The sequence below is a fragment of the Balaenoptera acutorostrata genome, chromosome 2 (genome assembly GCF_949987535.1).
Source record: "Balaenoptera acutorostrata chromosome 2, mBalAcu1.1, whole genome shotgun sequence".
Taxonomy (NCBI): Eukaryota; Metazoa; Chordata; class Mammalia; order Artiodactyla; family Balaenopteridae; genus Balaenoptera; species Balaenoptera acutorostrata.
The window spans coordinates 74,012,757-74,036,278 of NC_080065.1; the positions used below are offsets into that span (position 1 = coordinate 74,012,757).

At 34.0% G+C, this 23,522-nt stretch overlaps 1 protein-coding gene across 8 annotated transcripts in view; it reads right to left on the reverse strand.

Annotated features, from left to right (window-relative positions):
- The window catches only part of TMEM161B (transmembrane protein 161B), a 68,942-nt gene that overhangs the window by 28,494 nt on the left and 16,926 nt on the right, over positions 1–23,522 (reverse strand). For 2 of the 8 annotated variants that reach the window (XM_007193028.3, XM_007193027.3), the window contains exons 2-5: positions 19,756–19,859; positions 8,032–8,115; positions 5,817–5,914; positions 2,201–2,357 (exon numbers count right to left, since the gene is read on the reverse strand). In XM_007193028.3, coding sequence (XP_007193090.1) covers positions 2,201–2,357; positions 5,817–5,914; positions 8,032–8,115; positions 19,756–19,859 — 443 coding nt within the window. Of the gene's footprint in view, positions 1–2,200; positions 2,358–5,816; positions 5,915–8,031; positions 8,116–11,212; positions 11,279–19,755; positions 19,860–23,522 lie in introns of those variants that run through there. The other 6 variants (XM_057541098.1, XM_028169257.2, XM_057541097.1 and 3 more) reach the window with 6 other exon arrangements.

Below are 23,522 nucleotides of genomic sequence, written 5' to 3' on the forward strand. Positions count from 1 at the left end.
GTGAATAGCATTTACATGAGAACATAAATAATGAATACTTCCTTAAAATATGACATTACTATAGTCAGAAGATAAGGTGAATGGGAAATGATCAATGGCAGGTGACAACCCAGGCAGATGTGCTAAGTCCTCATTTCCAGAGTGAAATGACAATAGTTAAAGCCTAAAATTAAAATCAGGCAGTGGCCTTGTATGCATATGGAAATATGGATATAAACATCAAACAGAAAGGAGCTAGAAAAAGTTGCCTCCAGACAGGTGGAAATTTAAGAGAGAATGTTTAATTTCAATAAAAAATTTTTAAAAATATAACAAAAATATTGCCCAGTATTAAAGGAAATGAGTTTCCAGTTTAAAAGCTAAACCTAGAACTTAACACAGTTAATGATGAAGTTTCAGGATACCGTAAGGATTCTGGTGAAAGAGAAAAAGCTTCTGGAGGGTGAATGTGAGTGGGGGGAGGGGAGGCATATGCCAAGAGCAAGAGGGCATCCAATTGCTCAAGAGCCTTCAAAACTCTGAGGAAAAACTATTTCTTTCTTAGAATTTGTACTGAGCCAAAATATAAACTGAATATGGGAAAAAAAAATAAAGATAACTCAGGCATGCAAGATTTCAAAAAAAAAAAAAAAAAGTACCACACTTTCTAAAGACACTATAGGAGAATGCATTCTGCCAAAACCAGAGAGTAAACCAAAGAAGAGGAGATGATGTTATCCAAAGAGGGGCACAGGGAATTCTTGGGAAGATAGTGAAGGAAATCCCAGGATAATAGATACACAGGAAGTTGAGAGAACTGAGGGCTCTAGGAGGATATTTCCATGGAAAAACAGAATAGAAATGATGTTATCTGGCAGCCACTATGGAAAACAGTATGGAGGTTCCTCAAAAAACTAAAACTAGATTCCACTCCTGGATATACATCCAGAAAAAAACAAAAACACTAATTCAAAAAGATAAGTACATCCCACTGTTCATATCTACAGTAGCCGAGATATGGAAGCAATCCAAATGCCTATCAACAGACAAATGGATAAAGATGTAGTATGTATATATACATACATATACATACACACACACAAAATGGAGTATTACTTGGCCAAAAAAAGAATGAAACTCTGACATTTGCAGCACTGTGGATGGACCTAAAGAATATTATGCTTAGTGAAATAAGTTAGACAGAGAAAGACAAATATTGTATGACATCACTTACATGTGGAATCTAAAAAATAATACAAAAAGGGAATTCCCTGGCGGTCCAGTGGTTAGGACTCCGAGTTTCCACTGCAGGGGGTGTGGGTTCAATCCCTGGTCAGGGAACTAAGATCCTGCCTGTCAAGCGGCGTGACCAAAAATAACAAAAACAAAAAAAAAACCAATGAATGTATTATGTAAAACAGAAACAGACTCACACATATAGGAAACTAGTGGTTACCAAAGGGTAGAAGGAAGGGAGGAGGAGCAAATTAGAGGCATGGGATTAAGAAATACAAACTACTATGTATAAAATAGATAAGCAATAAGGATATATTGTATAGCACAGGAATGGAGTATAACCTGTAAAAAATGCTGTACATCTGAAACTAATAGAATATTGTAGATCTACTATACTTCAGTTTTAAAAAAAAGAAAGAAATGATGTATCTGAACTACTGAGGTTTATAATTCTGTAGGAGAGTTTAGCTTCGATACAACGAGAACAGAAAACTGTTCAAGGAGGGTAACGATATTACAATGCTTAACTATCAATAGTATTTTCATAGGTGTAACTAAAACCAACTACTGATTTAAGTAAAAAGCTGTCTCCTTAGTATTTGGAAAGAAAAGAAGGGAAGGAAAAGGAAGGGGGAGAAAGATGCAATAATATCTAAAATTAAAGAAATACCACTATCACATAAGATTTAAACATATGGAAGGAAATCTCAAAAGAAATACCTAAAAGAGGTAAAAGTGGCTCCTCTGTGACATGAGTCAGACAGGAAAGGGAAGGCAGGGAACTGGTATCTTTCTTTGTATTTCACTTTGTAAACTATTTACCTCTATTTTGAAAATTTTTTTCAACTAAATAAAGAGGATTTCAACAAAGAAAAATTCTCTAACGATCTAAAATCCTTTTTAAATCAGAGACGAGATCTAATGGTGTTAGCTGTAAAAGGAAAACGAATTCATAAATTAATATTAATGATGTTTTGAAGGATACATTGCAAAAGACAAAACAAGCAGGCACCAGACTAAGCTGATATTCATTTCCTGTGTGGGCTTCGTAAAATTGTAGTAGACTTCAGTTACTAGATACACAACTGTAGCAGCCACTGTGAAATCCACCAGCCACTGATATTCTGGAAAGTAATGCAATGCTGAAAAATAAAGGTGTAAGAAAGAAAGCTTTACTTAACCTTTCATAAACAGCTTAGGAGGACTTATCTATAATTAACTTCAAACATGCTAGATTTTATTGTTTGATGATTTGCAATGTAAGGTTTGCAAATACGAGAATCTAAAAATGCAGGAAATAGATCAAGAATGTTGGCATCCAAAACTAAATTTTAATACCTCATAAATTAAATAATTAAAATAAACCTGAAATGATTACCAAAAATTATTTAAATTGTTGTTAAAAATATATGATTGAAAAATGAGTTGGTATTTTTTAGCTAATCAGCTTCTACAGAAATTATAAATCACGATTTTTTTAAAAGAATCTGAGCTATAATATTTTAGCTTTAGAATACAACTTGATGTAGAGTACTACAGGTTTATTTATATTCATTTCTGTGAAGCAAGAGAGTTGAGCATTATGTCACATTTATTAACCATACAAACGGAGGATTAGTAATTTTGTGAGTTACTGCAGATTAAAATAATAAATTAATGTACTTTTTATTCTCTCTTCTACTCCTGCAAGAAAAGCTGATGAAATGCCTGTCAATTTTCCATATAGCCATACTACTTCAACAAACTATTCACTGACATTAAAATTAGCATTGTCTGAAACTAAGTATGATCCTATCCCCTTTTCTTCTCAGATATGCTGGTTTACTTCTGCCAGGGAGCAGTCTAAAATATCAACATCATTTTGTAGAAGGCCTCCTAAAAATGTGGAAATATATCACGTACTAAAACAGCATTTCCTACATTCTCACTGGCACATAATAAAATGATCTACATTGCTTTGGGAAAATTTTAGTTGTAAAATGTAACACCTGAGGATATTGTGAAATCAGAGTTTACAGAAAAATTGTTTTAAAAATAAAATACCACTCAAAATAAGACTTATTTAAAATATCAAAACAAACTAACCAAACTTACATTTCTATGAGGTGACAGCAAAAATTCCAAATCCTTTTATAATTGGGTAAATTATTTATTTGCTTCAACTTAATTTAACACACTAAATTTGCCTTCAAGTTATTTTAACTGCTTTAGCTTTTTTGCTGTATTAGACCTAATAGCTTCTGAACATCACTCTGAAAGATTTACCCTAAAGTGGTTGCAGAATTCCTACTCTGTAGACCTCCCTCCTCCCCTCTAAAGTCACTCAGTGGAGCTTTTTAAATAACTTTCTGGAAGGATAGCAGAGAAATGGATGGAACAGACAGACAAATATCTGTTTATCTAAAAGTTTTCAGTTTTTATTAACAAAAGTTAAAGTAAATGTTCTAATTCTCCATGCCTGCCCACACTCACACAGGCTTCCCTCAGGGAACTCATTCACAGCAAACAGCCAAGTGACATTCAAATGTTCTTACATTCTTTAAGAGGTTCTTGTAATAGAGAGCTAATACAGATTGAGAGACTTTAAGATAGTTATTGGGATATCAATAATATATACATTCAACAAAAGAACAAATTATAAATATTCTTGGCTATACATTTAACTCAAGTATTATATTCTTCTTTCTGTATTCAATAATGTAATTATATACATGCCTCTCAATAGAATATTGGAATAAAAAGAAAACTGAGAGTTCATCAATCCCAGTGGTTTGCATTAACCTCCTGAGAGTACCTAAAGTTCAGGCAGAAAACCTTCTACTTTTACCTAAACACAGACACAGAGCATGCAATCATGGATGATTACATAAATATAAATAAAATATCTCTCTGTTATTCTGATTAACTACAATGATCTTAATGTTATGTGACCAGTTGTTTAACTAGTACCATTTGCAATTAGTTCTCCAAATTGTAAAAGTAAAACAAAATATTGAATAAGCTGAAGCCACATTATCCTTAACTTCAATTTTTAAAGTTTATTTAAATAGCCTAATTCTCACTAAATGGCTCTACCACATTCAGTGTGTAACCCTGGTCAAGTTATTTAACTCCTCTATCTAACGAGCTAAAAAAAAAAGTCAATAACAGTTACATACCTCACAGAACTGTGAGGGCAAGTTAATACAAATAAAGTACTTAATAACAATGTCTGCTAAGTACTCAATTTAAACTATTATTAAGGTTAATTAGCTGATAACTATTCAATAAACATTAGTTATTAGTAAAAATAACAAAAAATTCTCTTAGAAATCAGGAAACGTGTATAAGTATTCTTGTACAAGTAAGCACACATACAGGATTAATAAAACAAATGGGACAACTAATCAGAAAGTTCAAGTGCTTTTACGTTTTAAATTTTGCATGAAAAATAGTTAAAAAGAAAAAAGAGGATGACATAACCAGTCTCAACAGTCTGAATGACACCAGACAACTGATTTATATTGTTCCTCACTGACATTTTCTAGGACACCCTTTCCATATATATACATAAAATCTTTGTAAATATAGAATCGACTTTCAAATGTATTGAAGCCACCTTGTATCACAAAATAATTCTTTATGAGATGCTTAAATGAATCTATTATGGTTTTTCTGAGGTGGTATGAGTTAACCCAAGAAGGACCAAATTACATAATGATACATTACACAGCATTACCAAAACTACTTTTTTAAATGTGTTATTTTAATTCCTCACTTATCATGTAAACCATTAGTTCTCAAACCTGGTCAAAAAAAATCAGAACCACGTGGAACATTTTAAAAAGTACAAATTCCCAGAACCCAGTCTAGATTTACTGAATCTCCAAGGCTAGGTATGGGGGTATCTTTATTTTTAAAGAACTGCTTAGGTGATTCTGGCATTCAGCCAGGTTTGAAAAGTAGTGTTCTAAACAATATCACCTTAGATGCCTTTCTCTTTTAGGATCTGGATAATTTCATATAAATTTCATTTTAAATTTAAAGTCATCATAGTTATTATACAATTATAAACACCAATATACAGGGAAAAAATTGAATGACTTATTCAGAGATATCCAATGGGTAAAAATAAATCTTGAATAAAGTATTCTATTCCTAATCTAATTCATCATACTAAAATCACTTTCCTTTCCACTAAATGCAGCATAAAGTTGAACTGTTGTAAATACAGGTAGTTTAATACAAACATACAAATGCATTTCTGCAAGCAACACTATAAAACGAGTAAACTGGTATAGATGACAATTTAGAATAGAATTTGAGATAATGATAACTGACTATAATCTCAACATAAACAAAAACTGTGTAACAAACCTGTGTAAGACAGCCTCTTCTAAAAAATGGGGAAAATAAGGCTTACTACAAGTTAGGTGGATAGAAAGACAAATTCAATTCAGATGAAGTCATTTTGAGCTTCTAAGCTCTGAGAAAGATTTCAGTCTATATAATGGACTTAATGATCAGGAAAACAAACAAAAAAATCTAACAACAATAAAGTACTTTCACTAGCATAATATAAAACTGAGATTTACAGAACACTTTACCCAGATTTCCCTTACCTAAAGTATCCACTTCTGTAACTGACTTTGTTTCTAGATGGAGATCAATATCCTTTGGAATGGTTAGTGGCTTACTTTCAATGTGACCATTATATTTCCTATAAAAATCAGACAAGTGACACAGAAAACAAGTTACCCTCACTGTTATTCAAGTGTTTGTATCAAACTAACTACAAATGAGGTTATAAATTTCACAGTGAAAAAGAAGAACTTCTAGTATTTCATCAAAAAGGACGTAAGGCACTCAAAAGTAGTTTTTAAAAGGGGAACTACAAAATATGGATGTAAATTATTATGAGAATATACAGATTACCAAGGAAAGAGTTACCTAAGCTAGTGACAGAAACAAAACCTTGATTGCTAGCTTACCACTGCACCCCATTTTTTCTGCTCTCTCCTGTAGATTTAAAGACAGCCCTAACATCTCTTTCCTTAGGCACAAGAGCAAAAGGAAATGAAGACAAAATGCATTTCACTTTGAAATTATACACGTACACACACACATACATATAAGCAGACCTGTAGCTATAAGCAAGTCAGAGCTGAAAAAATACATTAAGATTTATGTGCATGAGAAATTCTGAAATGTGAAAGGCTAGCTCAGAGTTGCTTTTACTAAGAATCATGGATGGAGGAAAGCAACAGAATTCTTCAGGTACATGTGTATTATTTCCAAATTTAATTTTTAAACACAATCATAAATCAAAAGCAATAAACTTTCAGTAACAATAATTATAATAACAAGAAACAATTTCGCATTTGTTCTTGAGTAAGTATAAACTGGGAAAACCTCAGTAAAAATTTTAATTCACGTCAATAAATCAAATAATAATTATTGCTACTAAAACATAATAGTGTTGTTAGTGCATCTTTCTGTAAATGTAAAGCATTTTCAACATATAAAAATTATTGTAAAAATAACAAAATTATTGACAAGGCATATAATAAGAATTCAAATGTTTATAAAATAAATACTGTACTACATAACTAAGTTTTACAAATGTTGACTATGGTAGCTGTGAAAAGGCAAATGTGGAATAGTTAAAAAGAAACACAGAAACTAAAAACTGACCTGGATTAAAATCCTGACTCCTAATAGTTATGTGAACTTGAACAACTCATTTAACTTCTTTGATCAACAGCTTCCTCATTAGTAAAACATAAATTAAATTACAGTGACTATTTAGGGTTACTGTGTGGATTAAATAAGACTGTGTAAAAGTGTTTTGAAAATTATAATATTAGGCAGAAATATTTTATTAAAGAACATAACCACTGGAATACAGAGGAGGATTTGCACTTAATATTCCAATGAGCTTCAAGGTATATTTGTAATGATAAGTGAAAAAGAAAATGGTAGCAAGATCAGAAAAGACAGTCTTTTCAAACTTCCAATTTCATGTCAAATAATCAATAATCAATAATCTTCAAAGGATATTTTTTTAGCACCCATATATCCATTAGCCCACGTTAACAGAATTTTTATGATATACATGAGGAATTTGGTGACAATATGTTGTCACTGACATTTTATAATATATTAGAATCACAGAATCAGAGCCTAAGAAGTCCTCCCCAGCTAAGGAAACTAAGGCCCATTTAGAGAGGCTAACTAACATGCACTTTCCTTGAAAATTCAATATAAATAGGGGTACAAAATTTTAAAGCTGGAAGAATCTTTCACAATTACTATGTTTGGTCCTTCTACTTCACAGATGAGGCTGCTGTGGTCTATTCAGTGAGGTTTATTAGCAGGCAGTTTTCTTCAGAAGCTTTAAGTATAATATTCAAGAGCCTGACGGGACCTAAGAAGTTAATACTGTCCACCCCTTTTATTTAAAAAATGAGAAAACAGAGGTAAAAAGCAAATGAATTTGCCCAGTATCTGAGTGGTAGCAAAATCTGGAAAAGAACCCAGACCAACTGGTATCTTTAAATGAGTTGTAAAGACATGGGTTACGGGTCTCCCCTAGTCAATCCCCCACTAACAATTCTTAAGTAAAATAATCACTATTGTGCTTATATATTAGATTACTACACATTGGGTGCTCTTAAAGGGTGATTCAATATTATTTTAGATCATGGATTTTGATCTCAGATTTACCAACTGTTCATAGCATAATCGGTAAATGTTCCTTTAACCAAAGTACCAAAATATATTTACATAAATTCTATTAAATATTTGACACCTTACAAGCTTGGCAATATAACTTACCTATCTTTTCTGCTCTTCCCTTTTTGCTGCTTTCCTGCAAGAATTCTTAATTCTTCTTCTGTAGGATGTTGATACCAACGCAAACTAAGAGAAAAGTAATTCTTTTAAATAAAGAATTAAGATCACCAGAATTATTCACTTATTCTACAAATATTTGAGTTTCCTAATTGTGAAGACACTGCAGGGAAATATCAGGTGAAAAACTCTAATATGAAACAGATAACTACTGCTTAAGTCTTAAAAGGTTTAGATTCAAATCCAGCAACCACTTACCAGCACTTACTAGATGCCAGACCCTGCAACGTTGTTTGTAGGTATTTTTCTCACAACTGACAGTGTATTAATATATATATTAAGATCATATTGGCTTACTTTAACAAACTCTGCAGGCAAGCTGACAGAAGCACATTAGAATTCTCCACCCATTACACGGAAGGAATTGTTACTTGTCTTAAAAAGACAGTCCTTTGAATGCTCTCAAAACTACAAGTACTCTTTGCTTTCCTTTTCTTTCTTTCCTCCCTTTAATTTAGTTGGAGAATTCGCGAACTTTATGTGTATAAGGATTCAAGTGAATTGCTGTATTTACAAAACCCTTATAAGGATTCAAGCGAATTGCTGTATTTACAAAACCCTTATACTCTTGGCTATAGCTAACCCTCTTCAGTTAGGGCTCCAAAAACAACTGACTGTATTTATTACCCCCACCAGCCAGTCAAAACAGCCAAACAAGTCATTGTTATTCCTTCCCAAGCCCCCACCTGCTCATTCTCAATTTCCTGTCTCACCTGAACTTTCTATCTGCCGGCCACCTAAATTTGATATTTGGGTTTTACCTTCAACATGCCCTTTCCACATATTATCATTAATTTGGTTCTTTAACTCTTAAAATTCTAAACTTGCCTACTTCCCTGAAAGGACCTTAGTTCAGCGTATCTTCCTCTCTAGCTCTGACTATGGCAAACCTCCCCTTCCTTTCCCCTAGACTAAATGCATTCTGATCCCACCTTTATTTATTTTTCCATAATGCAAATCGTATCAAGCTATATATGCCTGTGTAAATCCTTTTCAAGACTCCTCACAGAGTAAAGCAGTGAGTAAGGCAGTTAGGCAAGGACTCTGACCAAGGTCCTGCTGTTATAAAAAGGAAACAAGACACCTAGTATTGATAGATCTTTCAAGTTTTCAACCACAAAAATCTAGATTTTTAAAGTGAAATACCCCAATTTTTAAAAAATGCTACCACTGATTTGCTGTTTTAAAAATACTGGCAATTTGAGTAATAACTGGATATTTAATGATGTAAAGAAATTATTGTTAAAATTTTTTCACTGTAATAATGGGATTATAGTAATTTTTTAAAAGCTCATATATTTTAGAGATATACACTGAAATATCTACGAATGAAATAATAATAATATTTGCTACAAAATAATGTTGGGGGGAAAGAGAGATGAAGGGGAGCATAGATGAAACAAACTGGCTACCAGCTATTGTGATGAATACACAGGAGCTATTATATTTGTTATATATTCACGATATTATTCTGTCTATATTCGTTGTATACGTTTAAACGTTTGCATTAAAACTAAAACACACATTACAAGGCCAAATATAGAGTTTGTGACCTCTTATTTTCACAGCCTTTCACAATCTGACTACTGTCTGCTTCACCAGACTCACTTTCAAGAATTCTCCTTTTGTACATGACATTCTACCTAGACTAAATGACCTTTATTCCACAAATTCTTTCATCCCTTGGCATTTCTGCATATATTCTTCTCTCTGCTTGTAAACACCTATGCTACTACTGGCAAACTCCTAATTTACCTTTGATGGTTTATAAGGCAGTCTCTCTGTGGTATAATAAAGAATATACCTGGTCATTGTCCCCATTTCTTGGCACAGAGTTTCAAAAGCCCTTGAAATGTTCTGAGTGATAAGGGAGTCTTTGTTATGCTAATGTGGGGACTCAGGGGGGACCTCTAGATAGCTTTGGGAAGGGAGGCAGGTCACCAGAAATACCAACCACATGATTAGAGTTGGAACTTTCAGCCAGGTCACCTCCAAGAAGAGGAAGGGGGTTGAAGATTGAGTTCAATCACGTGGCCATTGATTAAAAATCATGCCTGGGGCTTCCCTGGTGGCGCAGTGGTTGAGAGTCTGCCTGCTGATGCAGGGGACACGGGTTCGAGCCCTGGTCTGGGAAGATCCCACATGCCACGGAGCAGCTGGGCCCGTGAGCCACAATTGCTGAGCCTGCGCGTCTGGAGCCTGTGCCCCGCGACGGGAGGGGCCGCGATAGAGAAAGGCCCGCGCACCGCGATGAAGAGCGGTCCCCGCACCGCGATGAAGAGTGGCCCCCGCTTGCCGCAACTGGAGAAAGCCCTCGCACGAACCGAAGACCCAACACAGCCATAAATAAATAAATAAATAAATAAATAAGAAAATCCTTTAAAAAAAAAAAAAAAAAAAAAAAAAAAAAAAATCATGCCTATGTAATGAAACTCCATAAAATCTCTGGACACCGAAGCTCAGAGGAGCTTCCTAGCTGTTAAACACACTAAAGTGCCTGAAGGGTGACATGCCCTGATTCCACAGGGACAGGACATGGAAACTGCTCCTTCCCAAACGCCATCCGATGTGTAATCTTTATAATAAAACTGTAATCACTGCACTTTCCTGAGTTCTAGTTGTTATACAGAATTATTGAACCTGAGGGGGTCATGGGAACGCCCTAATTGGTAGCCAGTAGCTGGTTGTCAGAAGTATGGCCCAGGGATCCAAAGAACTTGCAGCTGGCATCTGAAGCCTAGGCATTCTTATGGAGGACTTTGCCTTTAACCTGTGGGATCTGTGCTAACTCCAGGTAGTCAGTGTCAAAATTGATTTGCAGTTGGTATCAGACCGGTTAGGTTAAAATGGAATATTCTGCTAGCTGACAGATGCTTGGAGTGAAGATTTTATGACTTACTTGTTTTTGTATACTTCAAAACTAGTACAGTGACTGGCATATAGTAAGTGCTCAAAAAGGATCAATGAATGAATTCAGTTCTCCTCTTAGTTTAAGGGTTTTACAATAAAATATATCTATCCCAACCCAAAATTCCCTAAGCTATACTTAACACGGGTAGGGAGGCACTTCCTGAAATTTCGATTGAAGTCCAGAATTTTAACTTACAGTCGATTCTTGTTATTCGCGGTAGTTATGTTCTATAAAGTCGCCGCGAACACTGAACCATTGTTCCTAGGGGAAATACAGGGTTAGGTTCCCACGAGCCTCTGGTCACAACATCTTCATCAATCAATCAATACATACCCTTGTTTTATGTGTGTTTCTGTTTAAAGTAGTACCTTATTTAATATATACTGTTGATTCACTAATATTAAATTCATGGCCAACAGTAATAAAACTCATGCGTGAGCAAAGCTTTTCTAATAACTGTAATCATAAGTATAGTATTTTCCTGATTTCTGTGAATATTTCTAGTGAATTTTCTCTATAAGGCATATCATAGCCTTCTTGCGCTTAGGAACACTAGATATCAAGCACTTCAGCACTACATGTGGGGGCCATTTTAAATAGCGAAGTCACCAACAAAAAGCAAAAATATGAAAAACATGGCACTAAATAGACCACAAAAAGGATACTTGTTTACAATATGAGAGGTACAGCAAGAAGGCCTCAGCTAGGAACCTGGGCCTCAGCTGGGAACAGGCCACTCAAATTTTTTACCATTCTGCGTATGTCTATAAATGACCTTGAAAGCACCACAAGTATGGGTTTTGGGGTTACAAATAAATTTTAGCAAGTAGGCAAATCACAAGTAGAGAATCTACAAATAATGAGAATTGACTGTATAACATTTAGGAGAACACATAAGCAATAACTCATTTATAAAGACTAAAATTAGTTGTTTATTTCTTTGAGAAATAATTATCAGTGAAAGACTCTTAGTACTATAGGAAAACTTAAGTTACATTTAGAGTCCTGTAATAATAAAATATTATAAGATCCTTACATTTTCTAGGACCCACTTTCTTTTAAAATATTCTCAAACTTGTTTAATCTAATTTTGTGAATCCATTTTTCTAAAATGAATTGCATTTATTACGTTCAGGTCATCTTCATTAGTAACAATTACTGTTCAAAGCTAGAATCTAAAAGTACCGAGTGCTCTCAGGGACACTTCCAGTCTGTTACTCATCTATCCATCCATCTACCCATTCATCTATCCACCCATTGACTTATCAGACATTTATGGAGCCCACTACGGTCAAGTACTCTGCCAGGCAACGGAGATATAATCACCCACAACAAAGCCAAAGTCCCTGATTTCTTGATGTTTATATTTCAGTTGGGGCAGAATTTAACCAATTTTTGAAAAGACAAACATCATATATTGGATACTACACAAAAGAATCAAATATGTAGTGAGAATGAGAGACAAGCCTTAAGGTATTAGGTTACAAAACCTCTCTGAGATGACATTTGCCCAGCAAACTAAAGAATAAGAATGGAGTGCGAGAGCATTCCAGGCAGAGAAGAGTATGTCCAAAAGCACAAAAGCATGAAACAACTCAGAACAATGCAGTAACCAAAAGGGCAAGAAGGCAGTAGCACCATGTACAAGGAGAAACACATGAGGGAGGCTGAAGAGATAACAGGGAACAGGTCATGCAAAGCCTCTTGGGTCCATATGGAGTATAGATTTTATGCTAAAATAATGGTTTCAAAGCAAGAGAAATAACTTGATTTACATTTTAAGATTTCTTTTACTGCTCTGTGAATTAGAACAAGGCAAGAATAGCACGGAAATATATTTCATTATCAACAGTTCTTGTAAGGTAAGGAATGGAAAGAAAGGATGGAATGAAGGATGATATTTACATTTCTGATTTGAGGAAGATGGTGGTACATTTTCTGACATAGAGTAGAGCAAGAAGAAATCAAGAATTTAAACATGCTGAGTTTTTAAGTACCTATGAGACATGAAGTGAAAATATCAAGAGGGCTACTGTATATTAGAATCTAGAGCTCACAGATAACCTGGGGCTATTACATAATTGTGGTATTTAAATCCATAGGCATGAATAAGATCACCTAAGGGGAAAATAAAACATGGTAGAAGGCTAAATAGTTAATAAGGAAGTGGGAAAATCGAGTTTATGAGGACAAGTATGTAACAAATTCAGCATTGATGGAAAACAGGGAAATAGGCCCAAAACTAAGGAATAGATATGGGAGGGGCTTTGTTTTTTAAGAAGGAAGGGAGGCAGAGTTGTGACTCTTGTTTATTTTTTGTTGCTATTATTTTTAATGGGAGACCTTAAAAAAAAAAAGTGTGCTAACAGGAATAATCCAACAGAAAGGAAGCAATTAATGGCAAAGAAGAGAGGAAATGGCCAAAGAAAAAAAGTCAGGGTGAAGGTTAGAGGGAATGGGATATAGATCACAAATGCTGGAGTTAGGTCTTGATAGCAGGATACCTCCTCCATAGGCCAAAATTAAAATATATAAACATTAAAAAAAAACAAAGAGAGGCTGCACGTGTAACTAGGGTTGTGGGTTTGATGGCATGAAGACGAGAGCGACAGGCTCTGGTTTCAAGAGCTTAGAGTGAGGCTGAGGCAGGCATGTATAAATGAAGAGAGGATTTGGGTTGGAAAAGCTGTCTGAGAAGTGGAACACACAAAGACTGCCAGGTAGCATGGAGTAGCCATCTAAGGACATGAATTCAAAGTAAAACCTAAAGGTACAGTTGCACAATTTTCTTCAACAGTCAGTGCTTCATACACAGTTTGATTTCATATCATATGATTCCCATCTACTAAACTTTAAGTTCTGGTCTCAATTTTTGGTCTTTTCCTTTGCAAAATGACTTGCAATTTGCTTGCCTCTGATGCACTAGGCCTTTCAAATATGGGCTTAGAAGACAGATATAAAAGTTTATCAGCCTTAGATTCGATGTTAAATAATGGTTACAAAAACACAATTAGAGAAAAATGCTTTATGTTAAGCAAAAGAAGCATGATGTAAAAATTACACAGGAAATAATCACATCCATGAGGGGAAAATATGAATAGAAAAAATTAGAAGGAAATACAACAAAATTTACAGAGATTGTCTTTAGCTGAGAGGAATATAGTTTGCTACCTCTTATTTTTCCTTTTTATCAATTTACCATCTTTTTTCTAAATCATAGGCATGTATTGTGTTAGTAATAGAAAAAAATTAAAAAAGAGTTAAGTATTAATAGAATCTCACTACAAAACTGAACCTCTTGCATTTAAGTTAAATTGTACTTTATGACATTTACTTTGGCTATTTTCACTTATATTCAGACTGTCAGCAGTGTCTCAGATAACAAAGCCAACTTGGTGTTATACTCCACTAAATCACTGAAATAATTTTTCAATAATTTTCTTGCATAAACCTCTTACATAAAGTAGTATCAGGCTACAACCTTTCTTACTAAGGCAGTTCAAGAGCACTGAAAAAACATATACCAGAAAATACAGAATGTACTGACCCAGATTCTTCAAAAAAAATTTAAGCAGCAATGCCATTTAAGGCAAACTACTTAAAAATTTTTCAGAAGTAAAAATTTCAGAAATTTAAAATGAAAATCTGAACATGAACAAATATGGAAAAGCTTAGTATTGAGAGAAAGCTAAAAAAAAGCTTTGATACATAAATAAACATACAAAACTCTTTCACAACATAGGCCACAACATAGTTTTAGTCTCCATTCTAAATCTCTAAATAATAATTTAGAAGTGAAAAAAAAAAAACTTAAGGGAAAACAAACACCACCTAAAACCTAGAAAACCTTTCAGTACAAGTAACTAAAATATCATTTATTATACATATACATTCTCTTGTTATTTATTGGAAAATTTACTAGAATATCATGACATTCTGGAACTGGAAGTTAAGACAGTTAAGGCAGGAGAGCAAGGACTCAGGCATTCCATAAGGGTAGTAGCTTAAGGTTTAAACCTTTCCCTTAGGTCATAGGTCCCACCTACTGTGCATTTGAATAGTAGGTTTCTCTCACCAAAGGGAATTTACAAATTCTTGGATCCAGCAACAGGCAAAAAGAGTTAAGAGCAACTGAACAGGGTGTTTTCACACCGTCTTTACCCAATATAGGATGAGACAAAATCAGAATAAATCCAACCGTAATATATTTTGAGTCAGGGACATATGAAGGGAAGTAGTTGACCAAAGTGAGAGCCTAGGGGAATAAAGGGGTAGAGAAAAATGCATAAGGTTTGAGCTGAACAATCAGGAAAATGGAAAGCAGGTTCAGCAAGGAAGCTATAAAGGAGAAAAAGCAAAATCCTACTCCTCATGCAAAACCCACTATTCAAATGTACAAAGAATGTAACCTATCACTTACCTCTCCATGAAAAGAGGGGCCAAGCAAACTTCAAAACAAAAAGGAACTTTAATTACATTAGAAAGTAGAGAATACTTTGGCTACAAATCAGTGGTATGCTGGACATGATAAAGAACTAATGTCTTTAGGCAACCTGAGCAATGGTTAGAACGAATGTTCCTTGCGTTAGGGAAAGCAATTCACAGTAAAGGTAAAGAGAAACCAACTTTCCACAATTTTTCTTTCCTTTGGGGAGGAAGGGAAGAGTAGAGCAACCTAAGAGCACTAGACTCTTCACACCTGAGTTTTTCAAGGTCAGTAATACTTGCTCACAGGTTATGGCAAGAAAAATTTTGCTGCTTAAATTCTTGTTAAAGCAGGAATGCCTCAACAGTCTGACAGTTATATAAAAAGGCATGTAAAAAAAGGAGAATAACATTTTCTAGAAGAAAAACATTTATCTATTAAAAAACTGGAAGAATGCAATACAAAACAATTATAATTTAGTAATGTGGAATAAATTTCATCTCAAATGGTGAGGAGAGGTATAGTTTTAACAGATGATATTTCTTAAACTCTTCTTCACACTTAGCATGCTTTTGGTAATCAGAAAAATGCTGATGTGCCTTTTAACTTAGAATAAAGGGTGACTGTAATCCTAGAGAAGCCAGAAAAATAAGTACAGAGTAAGTAAGTAAAGGGAAACCATATACTGCTTATAACCTGAGGATATCTTCTAGAAGGCTAAGCACAGCTAGGGAAAAAAGGTAGAAAAAAGAAAACCTTCAATAAATTACTCTATAAACTGCCAGCAGAAGTCACAGTGGTTGTGGAAAAGTTCACCTCCACCAAATTCAAACCTTGGTTCAAGTATGTCTGCTCCAGGACAAGGGTCTGGAATTTGATGAGCAGTCATAAATCAAATAATTACTAGACTATGAATCAGACTTCCAGCATAAAAGGCCTGGATCTGTTTCATTTTTCAGTATGTGAACAGGAGTAAAGTTAAAATTTTCTCATCTGTAAAAATGGAGACAATATCACCTACAGCAAAGAAGGACTAGGCACTTACCCATCCTGCTTTTACTTCCTAGGTACAATGAAAAGTGTATTTCCCAGCCTGTTGTGCACTTTGGCCTGAACCAGTCATAGGGCTCCAGACTATGTAATGTGGGCAAAAATGATATATCTACTTCTAAGCTTGGCCCCTAGAATCTCCTGAAAAATCCACAGCCCACTCTCTCTCTACTTGCCAACCGGCATAGCATCTAATAGAAGGACTCCAAAGCAGCAGAAGGAACAGAGTAGCCACAAGACAGAAGAAGCCTAGAATCCCTAAGTAACCACCTGAAGGATAGCTGAATCCTTGAATCATCATTTTGTGAAGGATCTACACAGAGAGCTGCCTGACCCCTCTCAGGTACCCCCATTTGACCCTGATTCCTGTCTGAGGAACTGAGTGAGAAACTTTTATTAAGTTCAGACACCAAGATTTATGAGGTCATAACATATCCCAATACATCTCTTCTTCCAAGTTCAGAGTGTAGAGATCCAAATGAGATAACAGAAATAAAAATTTTATCAGTACAAAGTTCTGTAACATTGTAAAGGTAATATTAATGGAACTAAACCAGGCTAAAGACTATGCATTATTTTTTTGAAAACTAGATATCTACAATACTAATTACAATATATAAATGTTATTTAACAAGAGCTAGAAAACCAGTCAATTTTTAATATAAAAAATCAGCAGGTTAATTTATAAGCAAAAACTGCTAATTCCTTCAAGGTACTGACTTCTTCAGGAAATAGGCAGGCTTACTCATTAAGTCAACATAATACAAACAGGTGCCACTTCACACCTTCCATTCTAAAAGAGACAGAAGCTGATGAGAGATATGGACAGAAATTAATTTACATGATAAAAAGAGAAGCCATAACTTTTAAGAAAAATATGAATACTTACAATTTGAAGATATGATACTAGTGGAATAAATATTAAGTCGACAGATACCGAAACCAAAAAGAAGTTTCTTCTGTCATACCCATGATTAACCTATCGTGGTATCTACACATCTATTCACTTGAATAGTTCTATTAAATAGCTATTCAATATAGTCACTCCCAAACCATCCTACACTATTCATAAATTTAAAAGTCCTCATAAGCCTCTCCCTTTAAATTTCTTCAAGTATTTTAGAGCCGATAATCTAAGAAGGCCCTCAGATCTTTCTCCTTCAACTCAGCAACATCATATGGTTTAAAATGCAAACTGTCATTTCTGATCAATAATATTTTTACATGAGCAATTTAGAAGAGATTTTAGATTTTCTTAATATTAAAACAGTATCATTTCATATCACAAAAGGTTGGCAAAACAATAATGATCCCAAAATGATAAAATCAATATTCTTATTCAACAGAGTTAGGCAACATTGAGCAATATAGCTTCATGACCTAAAAATTTCAGAATTAATATTAAAGAAAAATAGATGATCTTAAGAACACAGAGCAAAACAAACAAAAACAGAACGGAAATGAAACTAACTACAGCAGAAGAGTAACTATTACTAGAAAATCCTGATTGGTATCCTTGGAACCTGATTTGGAATTAGAGACAGCATTAATTACCACTAAAGTTAATCTATTTATAAAAGCAAATCAAGATCACAAAAAACATCAACTTCACGTTTATTTTTGAAGGTTGAGCTCCTCTTCAAATTAGCAATATATGTACTTATGACACATACTTGTCAAATGAGTAAAGATTTTAAATATATTGTTCCAATATTAACAAAGAGAATCAGTTTTCAAGCTCTGAAATTTTAGTTTTATAGAAACAAATGCGTTGCAGATTACGTTAAGAAAGTAGAAGTTGCCTATGGACTAAAAAGGGACATGACTGCAAAGATCTTTAAAGCCAAAAGAGACCTGGAAGTCTCCCTGGAGACTCATCATAAACAAAAATCTAGAAATGTGCAATTCTTAATAGAAAACAAGCTACCTTAATATGTATTTTAACTAGTTTATTAATTCAGATTCCTTTTATTTAGAATTAATGGTGTTTGCCCAGCAGATGTTCACCCTTTCATGATCTACAAAAAAGGGTTTTTGCTAAGCAAAAAAAGGAAGCAAGGTTGCACAGGGCATAAACGTACATAGTTAAAAACTAGTCACAGATGATTTACTTTTTTCACTTATAAATAGCTTTGATGAAGCTTTTATTTAACTTCACTAAAACTTCAGTCATTGTTTACTTTGCTAATAAAATATACATTTTTAAACTGCTCTTCTCTCACACATTCCACACACATGTGTGTGCCTATCAGTGTTCAAAAAAACTTTTTAAGCAGTCTAAATAATATTTTCCTATATTTAAACACTGATAAGGAAAAAGTATAAAGCATTAGAGAAGAAGAATATACTTAAAACTAGAAAATAAATTTAAGCTTTATGGATAGAATTGCTTATTATTGGTCTTACAGTATATGAAATCATTACGAGGATAATAGCTATCCATTGCTTTCTAATTTCCAACGGTCTAAACAGAAGAAAATTGATATACAAATCAATAATAGAATTTGGTTATTTATTAGAGACAAATAATTGGAGCAAAGCTATAGTCATGGTACCAAATCTATAATTTACCTTTCATAATTATACAAGATTGTGGCATGTATTTCTGTATGCAGAGTTTTACTGCTTTTGCCTCACTACACCTCCTATATTTACCTTCTTTACTTTTGATTTTATACTTCTATTGTACAAATTTCAGCAAGGTAACTTACCTCCTCTGCAGAAGGAGGCGACAGTAGTAAGCTTAAACTGCAGTAAACAAAATTAAAATCCTACAAAACAACTTCATCTCCTCCTCACTAAATTAAAGTTTAAAATTATTTGCAGTAAAACAAAGAGCCCCTAATTCTCATAATAAACTCTCAAGTAAGTCACCAATAATAGGATATGTGCTTTGAGTCACTTTTCCAACAATGGTAAAAATATTTAAGCACTTCCATTTACAGTCTCTTCCTCTTGTTGACCAACTTTTATTAAAGGTAACTAGAAAAGTCATGTGATAGTTCCAGTGGCCATGGACAGAAAGGGATAGAGAAGGAAGGGACTAAATTCTTGACCATGACCCTATTACCTTTGTACTAAACAGATAAACTACTAATATCTCAAGTAAGAGAAATAAGGAAGCTAGATTTTCCTCATTATTTTCCTTTTTCATGTTTTTAGAAAATTGGAATTAGCACTTCACTTCTAGGAAGTTAATCAGCCTGGTAAACTAAACAAAGATTTGAAAGTGCCAGTCAGAATCAGCCTATCCTTGCCTTACCTGCCATTACAGAGTAGCCATCGAGCAAGAGAATAGTGAGGTATAATCTTCTGCATGACACTGGCCATCACCATGGTAACAACCAGCTGTATACCTATCACACCCTGTGTAAAGAAACAAACAAACAAGTTTAACAATGAACGAATTTAGATTTGAGGACATTGCTGAAAAGCTTTCTATACATTTTGAAAATTATACTTTAAGAAAGATGGATTTACTACCAAAATACATATTATTCTGCCATTTAGGTATTCAAGACCACATATGTTTAAACTTAAAATACGTGATCTCCTCTCATAATCCTCTACAAGTTAAAGTAGCATACACATTCAAAATCTATTCCCAAGAAATGTTCTCCATTACTTAAGTGTACCAAAATGAAGTGAAAAATGGTGATTTTGTTTTTTTCATCCTTCTCCAAAGTTACTCTATTCAACACACTTAAAACACTACCTTGGCTAGGTCTAAAAGCAGTATGCGTTTTTTTTAAATTCTAGGGTGGTAGTGAATGACTAAAGAGCATTAACTATAGTAAGTGTGATAGCAGAACTGGCCTGAAAGTCACTAGAAAAAAAATTTTAATTCATGCTGTCTTCACCAACTTCCAGTGGGTGGGCCTTCAACAAGGTCCAAAAATGCCCGTAGTTTGCTCTCATTAATCCCTCTCTTGTTCTCCGTAATACCTAATTCAAACCTTCTCCCATCTCCTCACACCTCCAACTTCCCTCAAACTATTTTTTAAAATTCTTTTTATTGAAGTATAGTTGATCTACAATCACAGCAAAGTGATTCAGTTATACATAAATACATATATACACACATATATATTTTTTCATATTCTTTTCCATTATAGGTTATTTCAAGATATTGAATATAGTTCCCTGTGCTATACAATAGGACCTTGTTATTTACCTATTTTATATATAGTAATTTGTATCTGCTAATCCCTAACTCCTAATTTATCCCCCCCACCAAACTTCTAACTCTCTACTCAGTAAAGAACATCTTCCAGTTCACAGAGAGAAAAACAACAGCATCAAATGAGAACTCTCACTTGCCACCGACAAGCTCACAATCACTTGTATCTGCACCCTTCTTCCACACCCTCTAGAAATAACAGAGCATTTTCAGTATAAAGCAAATCCCTCTATCTATGCTTCAGAGCAAATCCTCTCATTGATTTTCAGGAACCTTAACCAATGAATAGCTTCCCTCCTGTATCTTCCTTAATCTCTTCTCTATTTAAATCCTTCCTATCAGCATTTTAACACCTTTCACCTTTCTAAAAAATACCAATAATTTTCCCTTATTCTACAGCCCTCCCCTTCTTCAAATACGTAGCCACTTTGCAGAAGACTTGTTTTCACTGTTTCTATGTTCTCATATGCCCACACAGTTCCCATCTGACTTCTGCTTCGGCCCATTCCATTATAAAACACCTACAATCACAATCACTTCATCTTGCCAAATTACCCTTCCTTATCTTAAATCTCAGCAGAATCCCAACAAGGTCTACCAAATCCCTTGCTTTACTCCCACCTAGATGACCATTTCTTTATACTCCTCTTTGTTGGCTCTTCCTCTATCTAAGCAGTCCAAAAATAAAGTTGAATTCCTACCTCAAACCTAATATGCCAAACAAGTGCATTAAAAAAATGTTAAAATGTTTTTTAAAAAGTAGTATAGTTTATCTGGTTTAAGAGCATGGACTCTGGACCCAAACTGCCTGGGATAGAATCTGCCATCTACTAGCTGCATGCCTTCTGGACAGGTTATTCAAACATTCTGTACCTCTATTTCCTCTTCTATAAAATGAAGCTAATAATTCAACCTACCTACTAATCAAGCTGTGGTTAGTAATTGTGCCTGTTACAGAGTAAGCAGTCAATATGAATTAGTACTATTTGTTGTTATTGTCATTATTATCACTATTATGTGATAACTTGTTTTTAATTTCAAGAATAGAGGAGACTTTGCAAAAAAATAACCAATGTTACTTCTATAAAAGATAAATTTAAAAAACAAAATAAATGGAATCATACCATAACAAATGACATGTCTCCTAAGTGATAAAAGAACACAAAAAATTTTTGAAAACGTCAGGTTTCATCGACTGTAACAAACTGTTCAATCGACTGTACACCACTGTAACAAATGCACTATCATGATGTGGGATGTCGATAGTGGAGGAGGTTGCGCACATGCCAGGACAGGGGATACGGAACCCTCTATACCTTCTGATCAGTTCTGCTACGAACCTAAAACTGCTCCAACAATATGAGATTTTAAGAAAAATCAAATCTAATTTATTCACAGAGAAACAATATAAACAATGTCAAAAGACTAACTGGGAAAAAGTATATGTAACTCATATCACAAAGGGATAATTCGCTTGTTAGATATTATATAGAGTTCTTATAAATCAATTAGTAAAAGAACAAATGCCTAATTTAAAAAGAGGAACAAAAATGTACTTACTGTTCTTTAAAAAAAAAGTAAAATGGCTCTTAAACAGGACTGTTTTTAAAATGCCTTTGAAACCTGCCTCAACTCTGGTTTCACTGTGGATATTTTAATGCCTTAAATTCTACCAATTGGGTTAAGATTCAGACCACTTTTATATTCACCTAACATCAAAGGTTACATTTTTACCTTTTTTCTTTCACATTTCCTATCACTTGAATTTACTATCCTATTTTCTATGTAGATTGTGATAGAAGTTCTGCAATCTCCATACAATGAATGCCGCTACAAAGAACTCTTTCAGGCAGAACAAGGCCAAGAAATATATTAGCAAGTAGGTCAGAAGGTTAGTCTATTTGAGATTATAGACTTAAAAGCAAAAGATAATTTTTTTAGTCAGGGAAAGTTTTGTGGACAAAGTGAACCTCAATCTAGCCTTGAAAGAAATGTGATAGTATCACGGTATCTTCAAGGTCATTTAGGACAATCTCTCATAAACATATATAACAATTTATTAAAGTGTAAGCTCCTTAATAGCAGAAATCATATCTTAGTCACACCTAATAAATATTACAGGTATTAAATGGCATTTCAGAAAGACTGATCTGGAAGATATATATATGATGGACTGTGATGAACTGGGGAAAAGAGGCATTTTGCCAAACTCTCTCCTCTTACTCCAAATCACTAAGCATAAACTGCTGATAAACCCACTACTGAAGAATGTAAACCATGTGAAGGCAAAAACAAACAAAAATCAGCAAATTGGACTGACTAGAATTAAGAATAGCAACTAGGCTTCTGCAATGATCCAGACCAGAAATGATGATGCTTTAAATTACTGTGGTTATCTCTGGTACTCAGAAGAAAAATGCATTCTAAGGATATTGTTGAAGAATTCAGAGACTGATGGTATATTGAGGCAAAGGAGGAACTAAAGAGATCAACCCCAAGAAAGGCAAACATCATTCTCAATGTTGTAGTTAATGTTTGACTAAAAAACATTCAATGGAAAAGTGTAACTTCACTCCATTCATTTACCTTACTATGCCATTTCCATCTTTTTAAATGCAGTTGAAAATACTCTCTCAAAACCTCATCTATATACTGGGTTAAATATATTATATAATAGAAGTTTTCTTCCAACTTTCTAATAGAAGTCAATAAATCTTTCTGAGAATGAATCAGCTGTTAGGTGACTATATATGTGGTACTGAAAGAAAATATGTTGCTTTTTTCCCAGTACAAGAATCTACCTAATTTTTTTGAGAAGTAATTTTTAAATTATATGGAATATATGTCCC